This window comes from Canis aureus, chromosome 19 (assembly GCF_053574225.1).
Source record: "Canis aureus isolate CA01 chromosome 19, VMU_Caureus_v.1.0, whole genome shotgun sequence".
In the NCBI taxonomy this organism is placed as follows: Eukaryota; Metazoa; Chordata; class Mammalia; order Carnivora; family Canidae; genus Canis; species Canis aureus.
In genome coordinates this window covers 2,148,771-2,169,890 of record NC_135629.1, presented here as the reverse complement: position 1 = coordinate 2,169,890, position 21,120 = coordinate 2,148,771, and the positions used below count along the sequence as shown (strand labels likewise).

Genomic DNA, 21,120 nt, shown 5'->3' with positions numbered 1-21,120 from the left:
TCAGCGGAGGAAGCAGAGGCTCCGGAAAGCCAGGAGCTGTAGCCAGGATCCCACAGCAAAAGGACCAGGTTGTGCTGTCCGGCAGGACCCTCCCAGCTGGTTGTCGCTATGTCTCCCTGAGGATCCCCGCCCAGGCATCACCCCACCCCCCCTCCCCCCCCCACAGCCACCCATGCTGGCAGCCAGGACGGGAGTCCCCAGTCCCTCCTCCTCCCCAGCTCAGGAGCCAGAGAACAGGCTCCTGACAGTGTCAGCAGGGCCTGGGCTGAAAGCTCAGAGCATGTGAACTCCAAAGAAAACATGAATCACTCACCGTTTATCAGTTCAAAGCAGGCCTGCAATTACCAGGGGCTGGGCTCTCCCCTCCTCCGGGATAATTATACACGTCTTAATGCAATTACGGGCCCTACTTTTTATATTAGACAGGAGAGACCCAGCTGAAGAAGCTACTATCCAAACTCCAGGCTGGCCACGGGCCCACACCCTCTCCCCCCCAACAGGGGCTGCTGGGAAGGAACTGGCCGGGGCGGTGGAACTGCCAGCTAGGGAAGGGGGATTCCAAGTCCAGGGCTGGGTCCCTCACGCCCACCATCTCACAAGAGCCAGCGGACACGTTCAGGTCACCTCCCCTATCTTAGAGTTACAGAGTCCAGGACTTACACAGACCCAAGGTCACCCAGCAGGACAGGAGAAAATCCCACGCTCCTACAGAAACATGAATGGCCAGCTGACCTTCTGGGGCTCGTGTCCCCCAGATCTCTGGTCCGCCCAGGAAAAAGGACATTCGTTCCAAGGCCGGGCCTCGGTGCTGGGGAGGACCGCACTGAACTGAGGGATGGGGGCAGAACAATGCTGGGAGGGAGCAGAACTGGCCACTGTGGTCTGGGGATGCTCCTCCAAGGGGCCTTTCCACCTGTTCCAAGAGGACCAGGCACCCTGGGAGCTGGTGCGGAGGAGCTATCTCAGGTGTCAGAGCAGCGAGAGCCCAAGGGGGCACTGGAGCCCGCTGGACCATGCAGAGGGCGCAGTGGGCTATGCAGGGGCCCGGTGTGAACCGGCTGGGTCGGGAGAAGCTGCACTGGTCCTGGGTGTGCCAACCAGGGGCTGGCCAGGCAGAGAGAGGCCAGGACGGAGGCAGATGGGGCCACCGCACAGTGGGCTCCACTCCTTAACGGGATGGGCTTGGCTGCCCAGCAGAGCGTGCAGAGAGCAACATCCCCTTCCCTCTCCAGGGCCCAGCAGCCAACACCACTCCCTACCCTGAGAAACAAAGGCCCTCAGAGCCCTCTTCACAGAAGGACAGCCCGATCTCCATGCCTTCCCACTCTGGATCATTCTGGGACTTGGGCAGGTTGGGACATGGGGGGCGGGGCGAGACAGGGCCATCCTGCCCACGGGTACCCTATTTAGCAACCAGGGCAGAGAGCTGCACCGTCACCAACCTACCCCCAAAAGGGGCCCTCGGAGGTGGTCTCAAGCCGTCCTGCTCTCCCACCAGGCAAGTCCTATGGGACTGGGATCTGGAAGCACTGGAGTCCTACTCAGGAAAAGTGCCCACCACTCAGGCCTCCCCTGGGGTGCCCTTCCCTGCTGGCCAGCTGCTCTAGACTCAGGGACCTTCCTGACGGATCAGAATGTACAGGTGATAATCTGGGGGGTGCAGAAGCCCGGCCAAGGGCTGCCTGCTTTGTCCACGGTGCTTCATTCGTCTCCCACCCCCAAGCACACACCTCAGCCGCAGAGGCTTGCCAGACCTCCACCTCCACCTCCACCTCCACCTCCACCTCCACCGTCCCTTCTGCCCGAAACGCCCTTCCTAGGCCTCCCTGTGCCACCCTCCCGGGCTGACCTGCAGCCTGGCTCCGAAAGGGAATCGCTGGGTTTCTCATCTGCCTCTGGCATGAGACGGGGTGCTCCTCGAGGGCTGGGCAGAGTCGTGGCTGCCTGGCCCGGCACCCGGTGTCTCCTGCACACCCCAAACCGGCAGGGAGCGGGGAAGACCTGGGGCTCACTCCCCGAGGGCCAGAAGGGCAAAGACTGGGCCCCCCCAGACCCAGAGAACGGGGCGCGGCTGGGGAGAGGCGGAGCCGAGAGCCGCGGGGGCCCGCCGGGGAGCGGACAGAGGCCGGGTCCTCGCCCCCCGGCACACACACCCCTTTCTTTCAAGGGGCGTGGCCCCGGCACCCCAAGGATGAGCCCGGAGCGGTTTCCAGCTCCAAGCGGCCGCCGGAGCGCCGTTCGCACGCTTCCCCGGGCCGCAGCGGGCGGGGGCCTCGGCGGCAGGGCCTCCCCGGAGCCCCGCGCCCCCTCCCCGAGCCGCCCCCGTGCGCCGCGCGCCAGGCCCGGGACGGTCCCGGACGCCACCGGCGGGCTCGGGGGGCGCGGGGCGGGGGGCGGCCCTGGGGAGGCCCGGGGAGGCCCGGGGAGCGGCGGGGAGCGGCGGGGAGCGGCGGGGAGGGGCGGCTCGCGAGGCCCGAGGCGCCCGGCGGCCCCCGCGGCCCCCGCCCCGCCCCTCCCCTCCCCTCCCCTCCCAGCCCGGCGCGGGCCTGCATCCCCCGCGCCCTGAGGCCCGGCCCCGCGGCTCGCCCTGCCGCCCTGCCGCCCGCTCGGCATCTCCGCCCGGCCCGGCCCGGCCCGGCCCCGCCGGCGGCCGCACGTCGGAGGTCGGAGTCCGCCGCACCCCCCGCCCTCCCGGGCCCTCCCGCCGGGGCCGCCGCAAACTTTCTCCGCCGCCCGGAGGAGGGGGCAGCGCCGTCCCCGCCCCGCCCCGCCCCGCCCCCGCCCGGGGCGCCGCTGCCCCGCGGAGCTCGGCCCGCCCGGGCAGGAGGCCGGCGGCGGGGCCCGGGGCCGCGGTCTGACCCCGACCCGGCGGAGACACGGCGGGCCCCGCGCCCGCGCCCGCGCCCGCGCCACGGCCGCGCCCGGACACGCGGGGCCGCAGGGACACGCAGCCGCAGGGACACGCGCCCGCCCCGCGCCCCCCGCCCCGCGCCCCCGCCCCGCCCCGCCCCCGCCGAGGGCGCCCCCCGCCCCCCGCCCCCGCCGCGCCGCCGGGCAAAGTTGCGCCCCTACTCACGGGCTGCCCCGGGGCGCGCCCCGCCGCCGGCCATCGCCGCGCCCCGTCGCCCCGCCGCCGCCGCCCGCCCCGCCGCGGGGCCGCCGAAGCCGCGCAGGCCGCCCAGGCCGAGGCCGCCGCGCCCGGGGTCCGCTGCGTGGCCGCGCCGCCACTGCCCAGCATGAATGGGGCCGCGCGGCTGCGGACCGGCCTCGCTCTCGCCGCCCGCGGAGCGCCGCGCCGCGCGCATGCGCTGCCCGGGGCCGGGGGCGGGGCCTGCGGGGCGGGGCGGGGCGGGCGCAGGGGGCGGGGCCGCCAGCGGCCTCCAGGGGGCGCTCGGCCCCGCGCCGCGCGCCGGCCCGGGCCCACCGCGCGTCTTCAAAGGGCGACAGCCGGCCCGCCTTAAGGGCTCCGCGCCGGGGCCGCGGCGGAGCGTCCGCGGGGAGCCCCGGGGTTCGGGGCCGTCCTGGGCCCGCGTCCCCGGGGTAGGCCCGGCCTCTGGGTGCGCGGCCTCGGAACGGGGCCTCCGTTCCCGGACGGGTAAACTGAGGCCCGAGCAAGGCAGGTGCCTTGCCCCGGGTCAGCGTTGCCGCGGGTGAGGCGGGCCGGGCGCCCCCTGCTGGCTGGGCTCGGCCCCGCACACGCCCCCCCCGCCCCTTCCCCGTGGCAGCCGCAGCCGCAGCCGCAGCCGCAGCCGCAGCCGCAGCGGGTCCCGACCTGGGGCGTGGAGGGCGCCAGCCCCGCGGACCCCGGGACGCGGCGGGGCGTGCGGCGGGGCGGGGGTGCGCCTCCCGGACTGTGCTCGCGCGGCGCTCGGGCCCGCAGACGGCCCGGGGAGGGCGGGAGGCGCTGCGGGGCGGGCCGGGGCCGGGGCCGGGGCGGTGCAGCCGGGGCCCGGGGCAGGGCCGGCCGCCGAGGGGCCCTCACGGCGCGAGAGCCGCGCGTCACCCCCCCGGGGCGCTGCGGGGCGGAGCACGCGGCCGGCAGCTCCAGGGCCCGGGCCTCGCCTGCAGCCCTCCCCGCGCACAGCGCCCCTCCGAGGGGGCCGCCTCTCCTCCTCCGCCCGGGGTCGGCCGTCCTGCGAGGAGCCGGGCCCGCGGCCGCTGCATCCGGCTCGGGCTCGGAGGTCGTGCCCCGCGGGCCGGCTTCAGCAGCGCGCTGGGCCCGAGGGCTGGGCTGGCGGGTCGCCCCGCGCGCACGGGAGCTCGCCGGAGCCAGCAGCGTCCCAGCAGGGAGGGCGCGGGCCGCAGCCCCACACCGGCCTGCGGCGGCTCCGACTGGCGTGTTCTCACGGCCGCCAGCACCTCCCAAAGTGCTATTCGCTGTTTCATCCAGCAAGCACCAACGGGGCGCCGACAGCGCGGGGTTCTGCTACGTGTAACAGACGGTAAACTGAGGCGGGAGAGGCGAAGTGACTCGCCGGGGTTCCCAGCTTGTGGGAGGCAAACCAGGCCCGGAGAGCCCTCCCCGCCGCACAGACCCGGGTGCGGGCGCGGCAGGTTAACACGCAGCAGTCCCGTCTGCTCTGAGAGCCTCACCTTCCTGCATGGAACGGATGTGGGCCGAGCTGCAGTGAGGCATGAGGATGAACACTGCACCAGGCCTGAGAAAATGTCTATTCCTGCTTTGTGTTGTGTGCCCGCTGGCTTCAGGGCCATCCCCAGCTCTCGGGCTGCTCTGTTGCCATCCTGTCCTCCCCAGGGCCACTGCGGAAGGCACTGCTCAAGGGTCTTCTCACTCTGCTCCATAGTTCCCCAAGATCCATGGCCTCTCCTTTGGGGAGCAGCCCCCATGTCCAAATGTTTCCAGAGAAGCTCAAGAAGGCCACTGGGCTCTGGGTGGCAGCCAAGCTCATGGTTAACCCTGCACCCCCCCCAACACACCCCACAGTTGCCCAACCAGGAGCCCCAGCGCTCTCCCCGACACTGCATCCCCACCCCACGCCCCCTGCTTCCTGCAGCCCCGTGGATTCTCTCCAGTGTTATTCCAGATCACACCACTTCCTTCCGTCCCACTCCACCCCGTTCCTGCTCATGTCACCTTTCTGTCTACTCCCCAAACCATGGCAGCAAGATCTGTTCAAGACGGAAATCCGATTATGTAACGCAGGTGGATTGGGCCGGACCTTCTGTTCCAGGTGGATCCCAGGCCCCAGAGCCCTGAAGAAAACTGCAATACTTTCAGAAAACGATAGGGTGAGGAAAGGATTTCTTCAACAAGATGTCGAAAAGAAATAAATAAAGGAATATTTGGATCAGTTTGACCACCTTAAAATCAGTCATTTTTGTTACTAAAGGTTACGAGAGAGGAAATGGCAAGGCGAGCCAGGATGTAGGAAAAGTTCTTTGCAAACCCAAGTACATACTTGACGAAAGCTGTGGACCTAGGATATAAAAGGAACCCCCAAGAGTCCGTAGAGCAAAAGGCAACTATCCGCAGACGTGGGGAGAGGAGCCCCACAGGCAGTTTGTTGGAGAGACAACGGCAAGGAACTGTTGCTGGGACGAGCCCTGTGCGGTGGGTTCCACACCCTGGGGCTCCCTTCCCCTTGGCCACACCCCTGCCGAAGCCCAGCTCTGAGCTAAGGCCCGGAGCCTCCAGTGCAGACGGGAGGAGGGGAGGCAGAGTGGGAGTGCACCAGGGGCTGCAGTCGTTGCTCCTCATCCCACATCACGTGTGGGGATGAGTCCGCAGGGCTGCTGGGCTCTACCTCTCTGGGTTTCCTCTCTCTGTAGGTTTTGCTTCCGTTTGCCGATGCAGTTCAAGAGCGCATGGAGTTGTTGGACAGTGGGGCACGACTTGTGAGAACGCCGTTCTGATCTGGGGCGTTGGGTGAGGAGGCCCTCTCCGTACCTTCCAGCGTCCCTGTCACTGGACCACCTCCAGGGGCTGCTTCTGCATTTTGGCAGCTCAGAGCTTTGTACAAGGGTAGACTCAAGAGTGCCTTCCCTCCCTGAGGCAGGGCCCCACAGCTGATGGGTGAGGAGGAGTCTCGGGGGAGCACAGTGGGTCCCTTGAGGTATGACCACTGATACCCGGCCCTGAGTCACCCCGACTCCTGCCTGTCCCTCACCCCTACCTCAGAAACCAAATATTTCTTTATTTTGATAGATAGTTAGATGATAGATAGATAGATAGATAGATAGATGACAGATAATTTTTAAAAATTTTAGGGGTAGGGGTACCTGGGTGGCTCAGTGGTTGAGCATCTGCCTTCAGCTCAGGTTGTGATCCTGGGTTCTTGGGATCAAGTCCCACATCAGGCTCCCTGCGTGGAGCCTGCTTCTCCCTCTGCCTGTGTCTCTGCCTCTCACTGTGTCTCTCATGAATAAATAAATAAAATCTTTTAAAAAAAATTTTAGGTGGTTCGGTTGGTTGAGCATCAGACTCTTGGTTGTGGATCTCAGGGTCACAGGATCAAGCCCCACATCAGGCTCCCTGCTTAGTGGGGTGTCTGCTGGAGATTCTCTCTCTCTCTTTCTCTCTCTCTCTCCCTGCCCTTTCTACCCCCAAATGAATAAATACGTCTTTTAAAAAAAATTTTTTTAAGTAGGCTCCATGCCCAACATGGGGCTTGAACTCAAGACTCTGAGATCAAGAGTCACATGCTCTACCAACTGAGCCAGCCAGGTGCCCCCAAATATTTCTAACCCAACCGTTTCTTACCTCCCCCATTCCTACCATCTTCTGCCTTGAGCATATGGGGACCCTCTGGGTCAATAGTTCCTACCCGGCCCCTCCCCACTTGGCTCTCCACGCTGTGGCCCAGAGAGATCTCAGGGAGGAGAGACGGTAGGAACTTTTCTCTGCTCAGGACCTCAAGGAGATTCCTTCCACACCCAGAACACCTTGCCCCCCATCCCCATGGTCTGTGCAGGTATACAGGTGTATATGCATACATGCATACATACTGGGGGCAGGCACAGAGCAAGTGCCCCCTGGGGGTTCCTTGACACCTGGAGGGCACCCACCCTGCCCTGGCCCCGAGCATGCAGCACTGTGGGTCATCTTGCTGTAGGTAGGTGCTATCAGACTCGGCCCACTGGCAGCTGCTGTGGGCTCAGGGGGTGAGCAGCAGTTGCTGTCATATTTATTCTGGGAAGCCTTTTCTGGCCACTGGGTGTAGAGGGGACTGGGAGCCCAGTGTGGATGTGTGGAAGTCTGTCAAGGGACCAGAGAAAAAATGATGCCCATGGAGGGGTGAGCACAGAGCCATCTCCACACTCTATGCCTTTGGTCCCCTAGACAAGAGAGGGTTCAGCCCCAGAACAGACATTCTGAAGAGAAGCCTGCTGGGAGCCAACTGTAGCCTCCTTGGGCTCACCCAGCCCACTCCCCTCCCACCCTGCCTTCAGCAGTCAGGCTCTGTATAGCAGGAGGCAGACCCCCGACTGGGTTTAAGCTCCAAGAGACACGTGTTGGCTCAGGTGAGCATCCTTTGAGCATGTGTAGGTCCTAGGCACAGCATGGCCATTGGGCCCTGGAGCTCTCTCCCCATGTGCGGGCTCTGCTGGCTACCAGCCTGGTTCACACCCACCACACAGGCCTTCTGAGCGGTAGCCTCAGCAGCTCTAGGCACCTCCCATAGTTCCAAGAAAATTTCCAGAATTGGGCCTCAGTGAAATGAGCTCATCATGTGGCTCCTTCGAACCAGTCATTGTGGGCTGGTGGTAGAATATGGCAGGGGGAGGCTGGTATCAGGGACCCCTCCCAAGCTGGGGGCCGCACTGGGAAATCCCTGTGTAGTTATCAAAATAAGCAGGCCTGGGTGTAGGGCAGGCGAGGCATTCAGAACCCTGACTGCTTCTCCCTGTGTGCCTGGCATTGTTGCCGTGATGAGAGTTTTATTCCAAAGACGTCTTCATGCCTCCGGCCACTCCCCATGCTGTGCCCTTGACCAAGAGTGCCCCTACCTGCCCCGTTCATGGCCCAAGCTCCCTTGTCCCTCCTCCAGGAAACCCCCTGCCCACACTACCTGTCCCTGTGTGACAGCCATGACCAGTTTGGGTTCAGGTCTGTCACCAGCCCTCCCCCTGCCCCTGGCTTTGGGGATGCAACCAGGTCACTGTGCACTACTTTGCACAGAAGACACAATGGCAGAGCCCCTGCCCACCGTTTTGCAGACATGTCCCAAGAGCACTGGAGGGGTTGGTTCAGCATCACCTTGTTCTGGGATTCAGGTGTACTCTGAGGGCCGAGTCGGTGATGGGTGTGAACAGTGAGCAGGCTGAGTCTGGGAACTGGTGAGGGCTGAGTGGGTGGTGAGCTGGAGTGCAGCTATAGGGCGAGCATTGAGCGAACAAGACCACCAGCAACAAGAGTCCAGCCAGCAGCCCTTCTGTTTGAGATCTCTGACTAGGTCTGGATCCCACAGCACATGCCACCCTCCGGGAAGCCCAGACTGGGTACTTGTCCCTCTGGGGGCTCATGGCCAGGTGGCAGATGATGTCCCAAGCATGGTATTCCCTCCAGGGCTCTGGCCTCTGGAAAAGCCATCCCGCTGCCATCTCTGTAGTGCTAAGAGGCCCTGTACTCTGTAGCCCCAAGAATCAGGCCCCTGAGGCTCAGGGAAGCAGCCCAGATTTTCTTGTTGCATTAAAAAGCCATGGGCTGAAGGGGAGAAGCTGGCCTGCCTTCCCTGACACACACCCAGCCGCAATGGGGCAGTTCCCTCTTTGCCCACCTGTGTGGGGCCAGAGGAGGCCAGTTATGAAACCAAACATAGAGATACGACCCAGGGTATCAGCACATGCCCCCCAAAGCTATAGGACCCAATCAAAAGTTACCATTATACCAGGTACCAGGGAACGCTCAGCTTGCTAGAGAATACACAGTCAACAGATGCCAGCACCAGAGTGACAATGGATGCTGGAATTACCTGAGAAGAATTGAAATTAACACCATAAAGAACCAAACTGGGGATCCCTGGGTGGCGCAGCAGTTTGGCGCCTGCCTTTGGCCCAGGGCGCGATCCTGGAGACCCGGGATCGAATCCCACGTCGGGCTCCCGGTGTATGGAGCCTGCTTCTCCCTCTGCCTGTGTCTCTGCCTCTCTCTCTCTCTCTCTCTCTGTGTGTGTGTGACTGTCATCAATAAATAAAAATTTATTGAAAAAAGAACCAAATTGATATTTCATACTTTAAAAAAGTACAATAATTAGATTAAAAGGGATAATGGATGGCTGCACAGCAGAACAGGAGGGAAAGAGGAAAGAATCAGTGAACTTGAAGATAGAACAATAGCAATGATCCCGTCCAAAAAAACAGAGAGAATAGACTGGGATGGAGGCTCAGAGCCTCAGGAACCTGTGCAAAATAACAAAATATCTCACATCTGTGCCATCAAATTCCCAGAAGGAGAGGAGACAAGGAGGTGGGCTGGGGAGACTGAAAAAAAATTAGGTAAATAATGGCTAAAAATCTCCAAATTTGGCAGAAGACATAAACCTACAGATTCAAGAAGCTGAACAAACCCCAAATGGTATAAACTCAAAGAAACGTGTGACAAAACCCATCATCAGCAACCTTCCAAACACTGAAGACAACAATCCTTGAAAGCAGCAACAGAGAAACGAAGGCCTTACTGTTGAGGCCAAACAGTTTGTGTACGGAAGATTCCTCATCAGGAACCCTGGAGGCTGGAAGGACATTTTGAAGGGCTAAAAGAGAACTGTCATGTGTGAACTCTGTAACTTGTGAAAATACCACCCAGGGATGAGAAGACGTCAAGATGCTCTCACACGAAGGAAAAGCATGAGAAAGTGTCAGCAACAGGCCTTCCCTGAAAGACGGCTGAAGAAAGCTCTCTAAAGAGAGAGAAAATGATAAAAGGAGGATTCTTGGAGCATCAGGAAGGAAGGAAGAACAATGGACTTCCTCTCTGTAGCTTTCTGAATTACATTGGATAGTTGAAGCAAAAATTATGCCAGTGTCTCATGTCTCAGAGTAGTTACAGGGAGCACCTCAGTAATTTCATTACACATGGCAGAGGGGAAGGGGATGTAAATGGGAAGTCAGATTTCTACACATCACTCAAGCTGGTAAGAACCAGTAGGCTGTGGTGAGGACATATATAGAATGTAATCCTTAGAGCAACCACTACAAATTATGCAAAGAGACACACTCAAAAACACTATAGATAAACCAAAATGGAATTATAAAATGTGTTCAAGTAACCCACAGGAAGGCAGAAAAAAAGAAAACAGAAAGAAAACACACAGGGAACAAACAAAACAAAAAGTAAAATGGCAGACTTGCCGTAACAAAATATTATTATTAGTATTACATAATACATTATTATATTAGTAAAATATTACTCCATGTACATAACATCTTTGAAGTGACAAGATCATGGAAATGGAAAACAAATCAGAGTTTGGTGAGGTGAGGGATGGGGGGAAGCAGGAGGAGATCTTTACGGTGAGGGACAGGTCTGTATCTTGGTCTCAGCCTTGGTTATCCATGAGGAAGGACACAGGTACTGTGTTGTGGTTTCCATCTTGTCCTATAGTTAACAGAGGATGTAAGCCCTGAAGCAAGCTGGGAGAAGGTACCTCATTGTACTATCTTACCAGATTCTTGAGAGGTTATCATTATTATAGATCATAATTATTTCAAAAGAAAAACTAAAGGGACACCTGGGCAGCTCAGTGGTTAAGCGACCCTTCGGCTCAGGTCATGATCCCAGGGTCCTGGGATGGAGCCCAGCATTGGGCCCCTTGTTCAGCAGGGAGCCTGCTTCTCCCTCTCCCTCTGTGCCTACTTATGCTTTCTCAAATAAATAAATAAAATCTTAAAGATAAAATAAAAATGTCCTGCAGTCACATCCCCAGTTAGGTTCATTATACCACTAATTCCCCCAATGTTTTCTAAGTTATTTCCCAACCCACTCCACGCCCCTGCTTCCCTCCAGAATGGAAGCCCCATGAAGACTACTAGGGCCTCATCTTTCTTTCTTTTTTCTCTTTTTTTAGGATTTATTTATTTATCTTAGAGAGAGGTCAGAGAGAGAGCAGGCATGTGCGTGTGCAGGGAGAAGCAGAGGGAGAGAGTCCCAAGCCGACTCTGTGCTGATCTCCAGCCCTAGGCAGGGCTCAATCCCATGACCCTGAGATCATGACCTGAGCTGAAACCAAGAGTACACACCCAACCGACTGAGCCCCCGAGGCATGGCGACCTATCTTTCTCAGGATGAGTGTGCAAGGCAGGCATTCTGTAAGGGCTTGTGGGCTGTACTTGCTCTCTGTTGCTGTAACGGGTCACCCTAAAATCTCATGGCTTCAAGCAGCAATCATTCGTTCTCTCTCATGGCTTCTGTGGGGGAACTTAGAGGCTGTGGCAGGACTGGCTGGTCTCTGCCGCAGCGTCTGAGGGCCTGGCAGGAAGGCATCGTCCTCCCGGCCATTGGATCCCAGACCGGTCTCCAGAGAGTTCTCTCGGAAGCTCTCGGCTGTGCCCAGGCCCACGTATACTTCTGGGGCTGCGCGCTGGCTGTCCTGTGGATACGGTCAAGGTCACAGGTGGGAGTGGAGATGAGAAGAATTGTTGGAATTTCTGGGGAGCCTTTTTGAACCAACCCTCTGAGACACCCCTCCTGGGAGAACTCTCCCCTTGGGGGAAGGGCCCCATCGCAGCTGGAGGCTCCATCCAAAAGTGTGCACGCTTTGGAGGCAGCCCCTTCCCCTGCCCCAGGACTCTGCTCCCATCAGTGTTTGCCCCTTGATGTCTTTTCTGGGTCGTGGGGCAAATGGTAGCGGCTCCCAGAGCCACTGTGCGGACCAGAGAAAACATATAGGCGTCCCTGTGCAGAGGGATCTCCCTGAGGCACCTTGTTCACCCTCAACACCACCAGGCAGGGAGGGGCTGTTACTGCCCCCTTTTCACAGATGAGGAAATTGAGGCACAAAGAAGTAAAGTGAGGTACCCCAGCGGGCATGCTGAGCAGGCTGCAGTCCGTTCTTTTGACCCCTGCACACCAGCATCCGCAGCAGCCCTGGCCATACTGCTCGCCCCCTCGCCACCCCTGCCCCTTCCTGTGCTTTATGCTGTGTCACAGGGAATCTTTGTGATTTCCCTAACTTACCATGAGCTCTGCACATGATGCTGATTCCTTCTGTCCCCATGAGGTCACCCTGCTGACCTTACCCAGCTAGCCCCCACACGGGATCTTCCTCTTCTGGGAAGGCCACCTTGAAGCACCCCCACCCCCACCCCTACTGGCCTGGTCTGGAGCAGCCTTGGACTCAGCACTGGACATCATCAGACATAAACAATGGACAGAACCAGATTTGACAAAAATCTAGCTTTGCTTCATCCAAAGGGACATTCACTGACTTGCTTCTCTGAAAGGTCCAAGGAGGTCTGTCTTCAGGCATTGTGTGCTTTCTCAAGCACTTCCAACCTGTCGGCCAAGATGGCCCTGGCAGCTTACTGGACCTACCAGGGCCATGAGACTCACTCCTCACTCTCTACTGCACACTATAAGGTGGGGGTTGGCTGTAGGGTGGCTAGGGACAGGTGGTTAGATGGGGTCAACCTCTCCGGTGCAGCAGCTGCTGATGCTTCCAGCAGCCTTTACTGTTCATGAGGTCTGGCCTCTTTGCCTTTTTTTTTTTTTTTTTTTTAAATAATTCAAAGAGGCCTTTTAGTTATTAAAATATATGCTCATGACTTAGAAAAAAAAATCCGAGAAGCGCACAAAAGGATACACAATGAAAAGTCAGTCTCCCTCTGGAGCATCCCAGCTCCTGCTGTGGGAGAGAGACTGTTATAGTTTTCCTGTGTCCTAGCAGACACCTCACACTGTTACAAGCAAATGCAAACACCTGGATATTCTTGCCTGTTTTCCCAAAAGATACAAACTGTATATACCCTGCTCTGAACCTCAGTTGTTTCTGGATTGTTTTCTTTCCTCTTACTAGCCGATTTGTGGGATTATTCCACGAGGGCTATCTAGAGATACCTTCCTCTCTCTCTGTCCCGTCATCCAGCACTCTGGCAGGCACTGCTGGGTGCCCTCAGTGAGTCACACTTTTGTATATCCCCTCCCCATAAGCGTATGACTTGCTTCTAATGGATAGGATCGAGCAAAGGTGAAGGGTTGTCTCTTTCACGATCCTATTAGGTCACGTTGGAGACTCCCTTGCCGGCTTTGAAGAAGTGAGACCATGATGAGGCGGGCCTGGGACAGTCACATGCTAGGGGATGGCCGTGGCCTCCAGCCTCCAGCCACAAGGGAATGAGTTCTGCCAACAGCCGGTGAGCTTGGTGGGAGGCCAGCCTGACCGCCCCCAACTGTAGCCTCATGAGACCCTCCCTGAGCAGGGCACCGGCTCAGCTGTGCCAGGGCTTCTGACCCCGGGGCGTGGGAGATGGTGTGCAGCCAGCTGGAAGCTGCTGGGCTGGTGGTTAATTTGTTAGGAAGCTAATAGCAGGGTGTGCTCCTCTCAGTCCAGACGTCTGAGAAATTCTCCGTGTCCTCATGGGGAGCTCTAGTTTGTTCTTCATTGTGGGGCAGTATTTTGTTGGATGATTAAACTGCAACCTGCCCATTCTGCTGTCTATGGACTTTGGGACCCTTTTAACTCCTTGGCTACTATGAACACAGTGGTCTGAGCATCCCTCCATGTTCCATTTAGACCATATACATATTCATTCCCCTGGATATCGATCTAGGAGTCAACTTGCTGCATGGATGTTTAACTTTATGAGAAACTGCCAAACCATTTTCCAAAGGGGTTTAAATACACTCCTCACAGCACTGTACGTGGGTCCCAGCGGTTGCTTATGCTCATCCACACCTGGTGGTGTCTGTCCTCAGAACTTCAGCTACTGGATGGGTATGCAGAGGTATTTCTTTGTGGTTTTGCCTTGCATTTCCCTGATGAGTCATAAGGATGTAGGGCATTTTTTCATATGTTTATTGGCCTCCCCTGAGAGCTTCCTGATATTACTTTGTCTGCTCTAATTTATTCTCTGCCCATAAACCCTAAGCTGGAGCTGGAGGGAAAGAGAAACTCTCTTTACAAGGCTAGACTCGCTGGGGCAAATCATGAAGCCCAAGAACGAAGGTGACAAAGAGAGGAGAATGGTGCTAAGGGACTGAACTGAAGGAGAGCAAGCAGGTCCCAGTCACTGTGTAAAACACTCAAATCCAGCCACACCAGATGCTTCCTCCCGCACTTGTCAATCCTACGAGCCAACACACTCTTCTTGCTTAGGTCAGTTTGAGCTAGGGCTCTGTCACTGGTGGGAGCAGGGGCTGAGGCAGCTATAGTCCAGGTTCCAGTCTGCCCAGGCTCTGGCCCTCAGGGACACTAACATTCTTTTTTTTTTTTTTAAGATTTTATTTATTCATTTATGAGAGACCCAGAGAGAGAGAGAGAGAGAGAGAGAGGCAGAGATGCAGGCAGAGGGAGAAGCAGGCTCCATCCACGCAGGAAGCCTGACACGGGACTCGATCCCAGACTCGATCCCAGACGGGACTCGATCCCGGTCTCCAGGATCACACCGGGGCTAAAGGTGGCGCTAAACTGCTGAGCCACCGGGGCTGCCCGACACTGACGTTCTTGAGGCCAACCAAGCTCAGAGAGCAAGTGCAGAGGGATGGGGGGCTCTGAATTCCGGTGCTCGACTAGCCCTCCCTGCTGTGGTCTGCACCCCACTTCATTATTGAGTGTGTTTTGAGGCTGAATAACCATGTAATTGGTTTATCTGTTCCACAGTCGAATTTCAGCAAATATGTTTTTCATAATTAGGTGATGTTTACTTAACGGGAATAACCAGCCCATTAAATTTAATGAGGCAGGTTATCAGGTATGAAGTAGAAGTGTTTTTCCTTAAGAGCGACCTGGATTTGGCCGTTCCTGGGGGGGCCAGGGAGGTGCAGGCAGCTGCCTTGTCTGGGTGTGGGAAGCCCCAGGGAGTAGGGGTGCAGGTATCCTGTCCTTACAGGAAACAGGAACCCCCCCACCCCTGGTGTTCCCAGCACCCTTACTTTTTTCCCATTGCATGACATCCTATAATCATTGATATTATCTTCTCTGGCTCTCCCACCCCCAGGTCTCCAAGCTCTAGACGGCAGGGTTTCCCCTTCCCCTTACTGCTGTATCTCCAGCATCTGGATGACTGCACATAGTAGGCATTCAATGCAAACATTAGCTGTTCAAAATATAAATAAGGGAGACCTCTCAGCAAAGCCCTCTCTGACTCCGCAGCCCGAGTACCCTGGGCCCGGAGCTCCCAGAGGTTCTCCCCAGGGGCCTCGTCACAAGTGACCTCCAATAACATTTGGAATTATAACAACTCCTACTAACTCCTCCTGCTAGACTTATAAGCTCATGGGGGCATGCGCCAGGTATTGCCATCATTTTCACAGCATGCAGGGTATAATAGTGTTAACAATATTAATTCTAGAAGCCTGTTCCGAGGCAGAGAAGAGCTTGTGGGGTGTTAATGTGAGTGTCCCTGGGGTCAACACTTCTGGGTGAGGGCAAGAAGCAGAGGGCAGGCCTAGCCAGGCTGCCAGGCACTGTCGATGAGGCCATGCCAAGGTCTCAGGGCAGAACGCTTTTCCAGCTTGCTCCAGGTTGGGGCGTGGGAGCTGGGCCTCCATACCCGCAGCAACAAGCAGTAGCTGGATACAGTGCCTGGCCCTGCTGGGGTGTACCTTGGGTGAGGTGGCTCCCCAGCAAAAGTGCTTCCCAGAGGGAGGACTCGGGAGGGAGGGCTGTCTGCCCACAGCTGGCCCTAAAGGGGACCTGGGCGGTAGGTCCTCTGCCCTCACACTTAGAGAGCATTAACCGTGGGACCCCTGTCGTCCCAACCCCCTTAGGGGATGGCGTCTAGGACTTTCTCCCTTTTACACGCGAGAAAAGAGAGGCCCGGGGCTTGCGGTGGGTGCCGGGTCCGTGTAGCTCGGACGTCATGCCCTGCATCTTACACTGTGCCGCGGGCTGGGCGCTCCAAGAGACCGTGCAAGGGCCAGAACGAACATCCTCAGACACAGGGCCCACTCCCACCTGGCTTCCTGACCACGCTTCCTTACAGCCCTTGCTCTGCCATCAGCAACACGGGGTGTGCGTGCTCCCAGTCTCCTGTGACGACGGTGGACTTGGCTCCTCCTCCTCTTCGCTCAGGCAGTCCTGCTTCAGCTATGCGGCCTGCGCCAGGTGCACGCACACGCAGGATTTCCAAGGCAGACGGGCGTCCACCATCCCTGGTAGTGCCTGAACTGTCCCCCTCCGTTGTGTATGTTCTCTTTGTCCCGAAGTCTACCTTGTATGACAGTAACACAACTGTTCCAGGCTTCTCAGGGTTTGCTGGTATGTTTGTTTCTCTGCTTCTATTTTTCTAAATATTTTTTTTTATTTTTAGATTTTATTCATTTATTTATGAGAGACACACAGGGAGAGGTAGAGACCCAGGCAGAGAGAGAAGCAGACTCCATACAGGGAGCCCGATGTGGGACTCGATCCCAGGACCCCGGGATCATGCCCTGAGCTGAAGGCAGATGCTCAACCGCTGAGCCACCCAGGCACCCCTCTCTGCTTCTATTTTCAACCAGCCTGTACCCTTATTACTAAGGCGGGGTCTCTCGTAAACAACACACAGGTGGGTTATGTGTGGTGTGCGTGTGTTGGGGGGGTGGTTTTTGTTTTTTTGTGAATTTGCACACTTTAAAAGGCCTCTGATGCATTTCACCAAATGTGTTCTCTAGAGAGGTCATGTGAGTTGCCTCCTTCAGTGATGGCCTCAGTGGAGGGCCCTGTCCACATCTACAGTACCACTCTGCCTTCCCTGTGCACAGTGGATATTTCTTCTATGCCCTGCTCTCACACCCACCTCAGCCATCTAGAATGATGTGGGATGTACAGCCACACCTGTACCCACTTGTGGGTGGATGAGGTGGTGGCGTGTGGCTGAGACAGGGCAAGTGTATGAATTCTGTCCCAGGGCTCACAGCCACCTCGGGGATGACACCAACTCAGACCCTGCGTTGGCACTGCTGGGCGTCTTCAGGTCAAAGACTTTGGAAGGAATGAACTTCAGCCATTTCTTTTGCCGGGGTCCACACTCCCCATCTGGGGGGCCAGGTGAGGGAAAGGTGGAGGACTGGCCCCTTTAGCTGGGTTGCTTGAACAAGTAGAGTTGAGCCTCTGGACAGATGTCCCTGGGCCTGGCCCAGCACACGGCCAGGACTCCTGCTCCAAAAAAAGGTAGTGTCAGCACCATGCTCTGCGTAATCTTGGCCAAGTTACTCATACTGTCTGTGCCATGGTTTCCTCATCTGGAGAGTAGGTGTAGTAATGGCCCTACTTCACAGAGTGTGTGACTCTAAACGAATTTGCATTTACGAAGGGGGCGGGAGAGGACCTGGCATGTGGTGAATATCCCATAGGGCTGAGGATTGACACCCCTCTGGAAGCTGTCCATCCAGCTGTGCCCGTACAAGCCAGACACACGCACAGTATGTGTGCATACCTATCTGTGCCCACTACACGCCCACCCAAGTGTAGGCACGGGGACACCTGCAGACACATGTACTTGCTCAGCAGCCCCCTCATGCTGAAGCCCTTCTTGTGGGCCGGGGCCTCGGATCCGCCCCTCCAGAGCAGGTGGCCAGGCCTTGCTGTCCAGTTCCAGCTAGTTCCAGCCAGTTCCAGGCTCAGCTAATGGGTGGCATGGGTGAGGATGGAGGATGGGAGCAGGGACAGGCCATGAGCAGCCACTTCTCAGGGCAGCTGTGCCCCTCAGAGGCTCTAGTTCACAAGAGCAGGGCCCCTGAGCTGCCAGCACCCCCTGGGTAACCCCGCCTCTTCCCTTTGTCCCTGCAGCCCTGGGTGATGTGAACTTCCTGCCATTGGCTAATTTCTGGGCTATCATACCAGTCCATTTAGGTTTTTGGCTTCTCTATCTTCTTTGTAGTCAATACCCTATATTCAGGTCCTTATGTTTAGATAATCATAATGCTCTCAGGTTTCCTGGTTGGACCCTGGAAGTCACAGCTAACATCATATTTAATCCCCTAGCAACCAGGTGGGATGGGTATTAACATTCCCTCTCAACAGCCATGTGGCTGGGACTTGAGCCCAGGAATGTCTGCCTCCAGGTCCATACAATGTTGGACACACCTCTCACCCAGGAATGCTCTCTCAGGCTTGACTTCCTACCACATATGGCCACATGGAAGGACTGGAGATACAGGTCCACACAGGTGACGCAAAAATGCACACACATGCACGCACACAGAGCCTACCTTGAGCACATGCCCCTCCCCTTCACACTCCAATACAATGATATAGTGGCTCTGAACAAATACCCCCTAGTCCCCAGAAGTAGGGAAGAAGTAGACATCACACAGAGGAGCTTGGTTCTGACTTGGGGGAAATTGGAGAAATGGGCTGAAATCCAGGTAGAGAGAGCCAAGGAGCATTAATTAGCAGGTGGGGACCATGGCTGGTTGCCTGTGCAAACACAGTGCACACGTATAGACCGTGGCATACACATACATGTGTACAGATACAGACGGGCAGATGTACACAGACCTCTGCACACACAGAAAAGTATCTATTTACATATTCACAGATGCACAGGTGCACACAGACCTGTGCAAACAGACACATGTACATACACACAGGTATCTATATATACATGCACAGACAGGCACATGCACACAGACCAGTGTGTGCAAACACAGCTGCCCTCAGCCAACTCCCAGGTAGAAGGATGGAATCTGAGAGAGATTCCTGTGGGATTGAGAAGTTAAACAAAGCCCTGGATGCCACAGGCTTCTGCGGGAGTCTCAGAAAGGTCTCAGCACTTCCGGCTGAAGGACAGCTCTGATATCGCTGAACATCAACAATCCAGGTGACCTGTGACACCTCCTCCTCCCCCACCATGCTGGCCTGACAAAGGGCCAGTCCTTCCTTGGGCTGCTGGGGGAGGCTGGGATGAGGCTTGGGCCAGGGCACCCTGCCACATACTGGGGCCGCTCACCTCTGTGTGCTTTCTGAATGCTTCCTTGTGTGGAAGGAAGCAGCTTTGGCAAGCTGACCCAGAACTTGGAGAGAGGGCATCTCCCAAAGCTCCTCTCCTCTCAGCCAATGTGTAGCTTGGCCGAATAAAGCTGCCTTGTGCTACCTGCCCAGACAATTGGACACTGCCAAGCCTCAACCCGGACTTGAGCTTTGTGTATGAGAATTCGGAGATGAGTGGAGAGGCCTGGGCTGCAAAGCCTGAGTCAAGATCCAGGCGTTCAGCCCCAGATGGCTAGGGGCTCTCCAAAGGAACTTTCATAGGAAATCCAAGGTCACTAGCAGAGCAGTTAGTGGATCGGAAGCCCCACCTCACACTCCGCCTGCTGTCTCCCTCACATAGCACTGAGCCAGGCTGGGTGCAGCTCTGGTGTGCTCAAGGCGCCTCAGTTGGGAATCTGTCAAAGGTCAAGGACTGGTGAGCTGGTGTGTGGACACCACCTGAGCAGAGCCTGTCACAAAGCATTGTCTTCTGCCCTTCTCAATTCCTGCATCCCTCATTTCAGTCCCTGGAATCACCAGCACTCAAGCCAGGAATCCAGAAGTCATCCTCCATCCTCCCCTATACCACTCAAATGCTAATCTCAGCTCCTATGCCTCACCTTGGTCTGTCCCCTGACCTGGCCCACCAGCCTCCCATTTATCATGCCCTTGAATACCTGCAGGGCTCTCCCTGGTACTTAGTCTTGCTCCACATGAGCCTACCCTCCCTGAGAGCCGTGGCAGTGTCCCTCAGAGGGACCCCCGATGCTGTGGCCTGGCATCCCCACTACCCCACTCAGTCCTTACCCTGCTCTCTGTAAAGCCAAGCTGTGCATGCTCTGTGTCCCCTGAGCCCTGCATGTAGGGTCCCACTCACCCAGCCTCTGGCTTGCCCAGAAATCCTCCATTTGGCTTCTCACTGGAGCTCAGATAGAGCCTGTCGGGAAGCTGGCCAGTTCTCTCTGTTCCATCCCTAGAAAGAACTGCATTCCCCTCCTTTCATCTCATACCTGCTCTGGGCTGGCCTTTTGCCATTGCAGCATAAGTGTGGATTTCCACATCTGTCTCCCCTGCTAGGCTGGGTGTTCCCCATGTGGAGCAGCCTGTTTCATTCAGCCTGCATCGCCATGGTCCAGCCCAGGTACTTACAGGGAGGAGGCAGCAGGGGCTGTATGCCAGTCAAGAGAATGACTGAAAACAAAGACATCTGCTTTATTTGTTTTTGGACAGTAGCACATATTCTATTTCTTGAACACATGGCAGCCCCAAGCACAGAGGCATCCATAGGCACCCAGGAGAAAGTAGTTGTGGCCTAGCAGGCCGCAGACTGTGGTCCCATAACTGGTTCCTTCTTCAGGGCTCCAAGTCACTGCCAGGGCCAGGGTTAAGGGCCGTTCCTCACCCCTACAAAGGAGAACAGGTCAGGGTTCAGTCATAGCCCGCTCTGCAGGAACCCTGTGCCCATCCCCTCCTCCAGGAGGGGCCCCAGCTCTTGGGATGCCCCAGGAGTGGGAGTGTTTAATGGAAAGGGTGCCCTGTAGCCGGTCCCTGAGACCTGGGACTGAGGCTCTTCGTTGCGGTGCCCAGTGCCCATTCAACATGTGCCTAGAGCAGCCCACTAACATGGATCCAGCATTCATCTGCCTCTCCACCCCACTGTTCCAGACAGGCAGGCCTCAGCCCAATGCTGCTTTGCCCCACCAAGGTCTCCCCTGTTTTCTTACTTAACCACCCAGAGTTTTCTAAGTGAAACCAGTCAGAAAGCATGTTCCGGTGTGTGAGAGCCCACACACGACAATCAGGCTATTTGTTGCTAGAAACTGCCTCCGAGGTGCAGTGTCCATGTGCCTGTGCTTGGAAGGCCCCACACAGGTGCCGGCAGGAGCTCTGGGGAGGTGCCTCCCACCCCGCCTCTGACCAGGTGGGCCTGCACCTCTGCTTTTCTGCCAGAGAGGAGGCCTTCTGCCACCTGGCGCTTCTAGAAGCAAATCACCATCAGAGGTGCTCCTGGCCCCACTCTGGTTCCAACAGGAGCCTTCCGAGGCAGAGG

The 21,120-nt window shown here is 57.2% G+C and overlaps 3 protein-coding genes across 3 annotated transcripts in view; 1 reads left to right on the top strand and 2 right to left on the bottom strand.

Annotated features, from left to right (window-relative positions):
• The window catches only part of PLXNA1 (plexin A1), a 48,714-nt gene extending 45,583 nt beyond the window's left edge, over positions 1–3,131 (bottom strand). The window contains exon 1 of the mRNA XM_077857578.1: positions 3,077–3,131. The gene's annotated coding sequence lies outside the window, so the exon portion shown is untranslated. The remainder of the gene's footprint in view (positions 1–3,076) is intronic.
• A 172-nt stretch (positions 3,132–3,303) lies between these two features.
• Positions 3,304–6,411, top strand: LOC144291073 (uncharacterized). The gene is made up of 4 exons (XM_077860830.1): positions 3,304–3,324; positions 3,881–5,250; positions 5,352–5,572; positions 5,791–6,411. The coding sequence occupies exons 1-2, from the start codon at positions 3,304–3,306 to the stop codon at positions 5,216–5,218; spliced, it is 1,359 nt and encodes a 452-aa protein (XP_077716956.1). The 3' UTR covers positions 5,219–5,250; positions 5,352–5,572; positions 5,791–6,411.
• Positions 6,412–20,262: 13,851 nt separating this feature from the next.
• Positions 20,263–21,120, bottom strand: part of CHCHD6 (coiled-coil-helix-coiled-coil-helix domain containing 6) — a 248,580-nt gene continuing 247,722 nt past the window's right edge. The window contains exon 8 of the mRNA XM_077857577.1: positions 20,263–20,474. Within this exon, the coding sequence (XP_077713703.1) occupies positions 20,469–20,474 (6 nt within the window). The 3' untranslated portion in view covers positions 20,263–20,468. The remainder of the gene's footprint in view (positions 20,475–21,120) is intronic.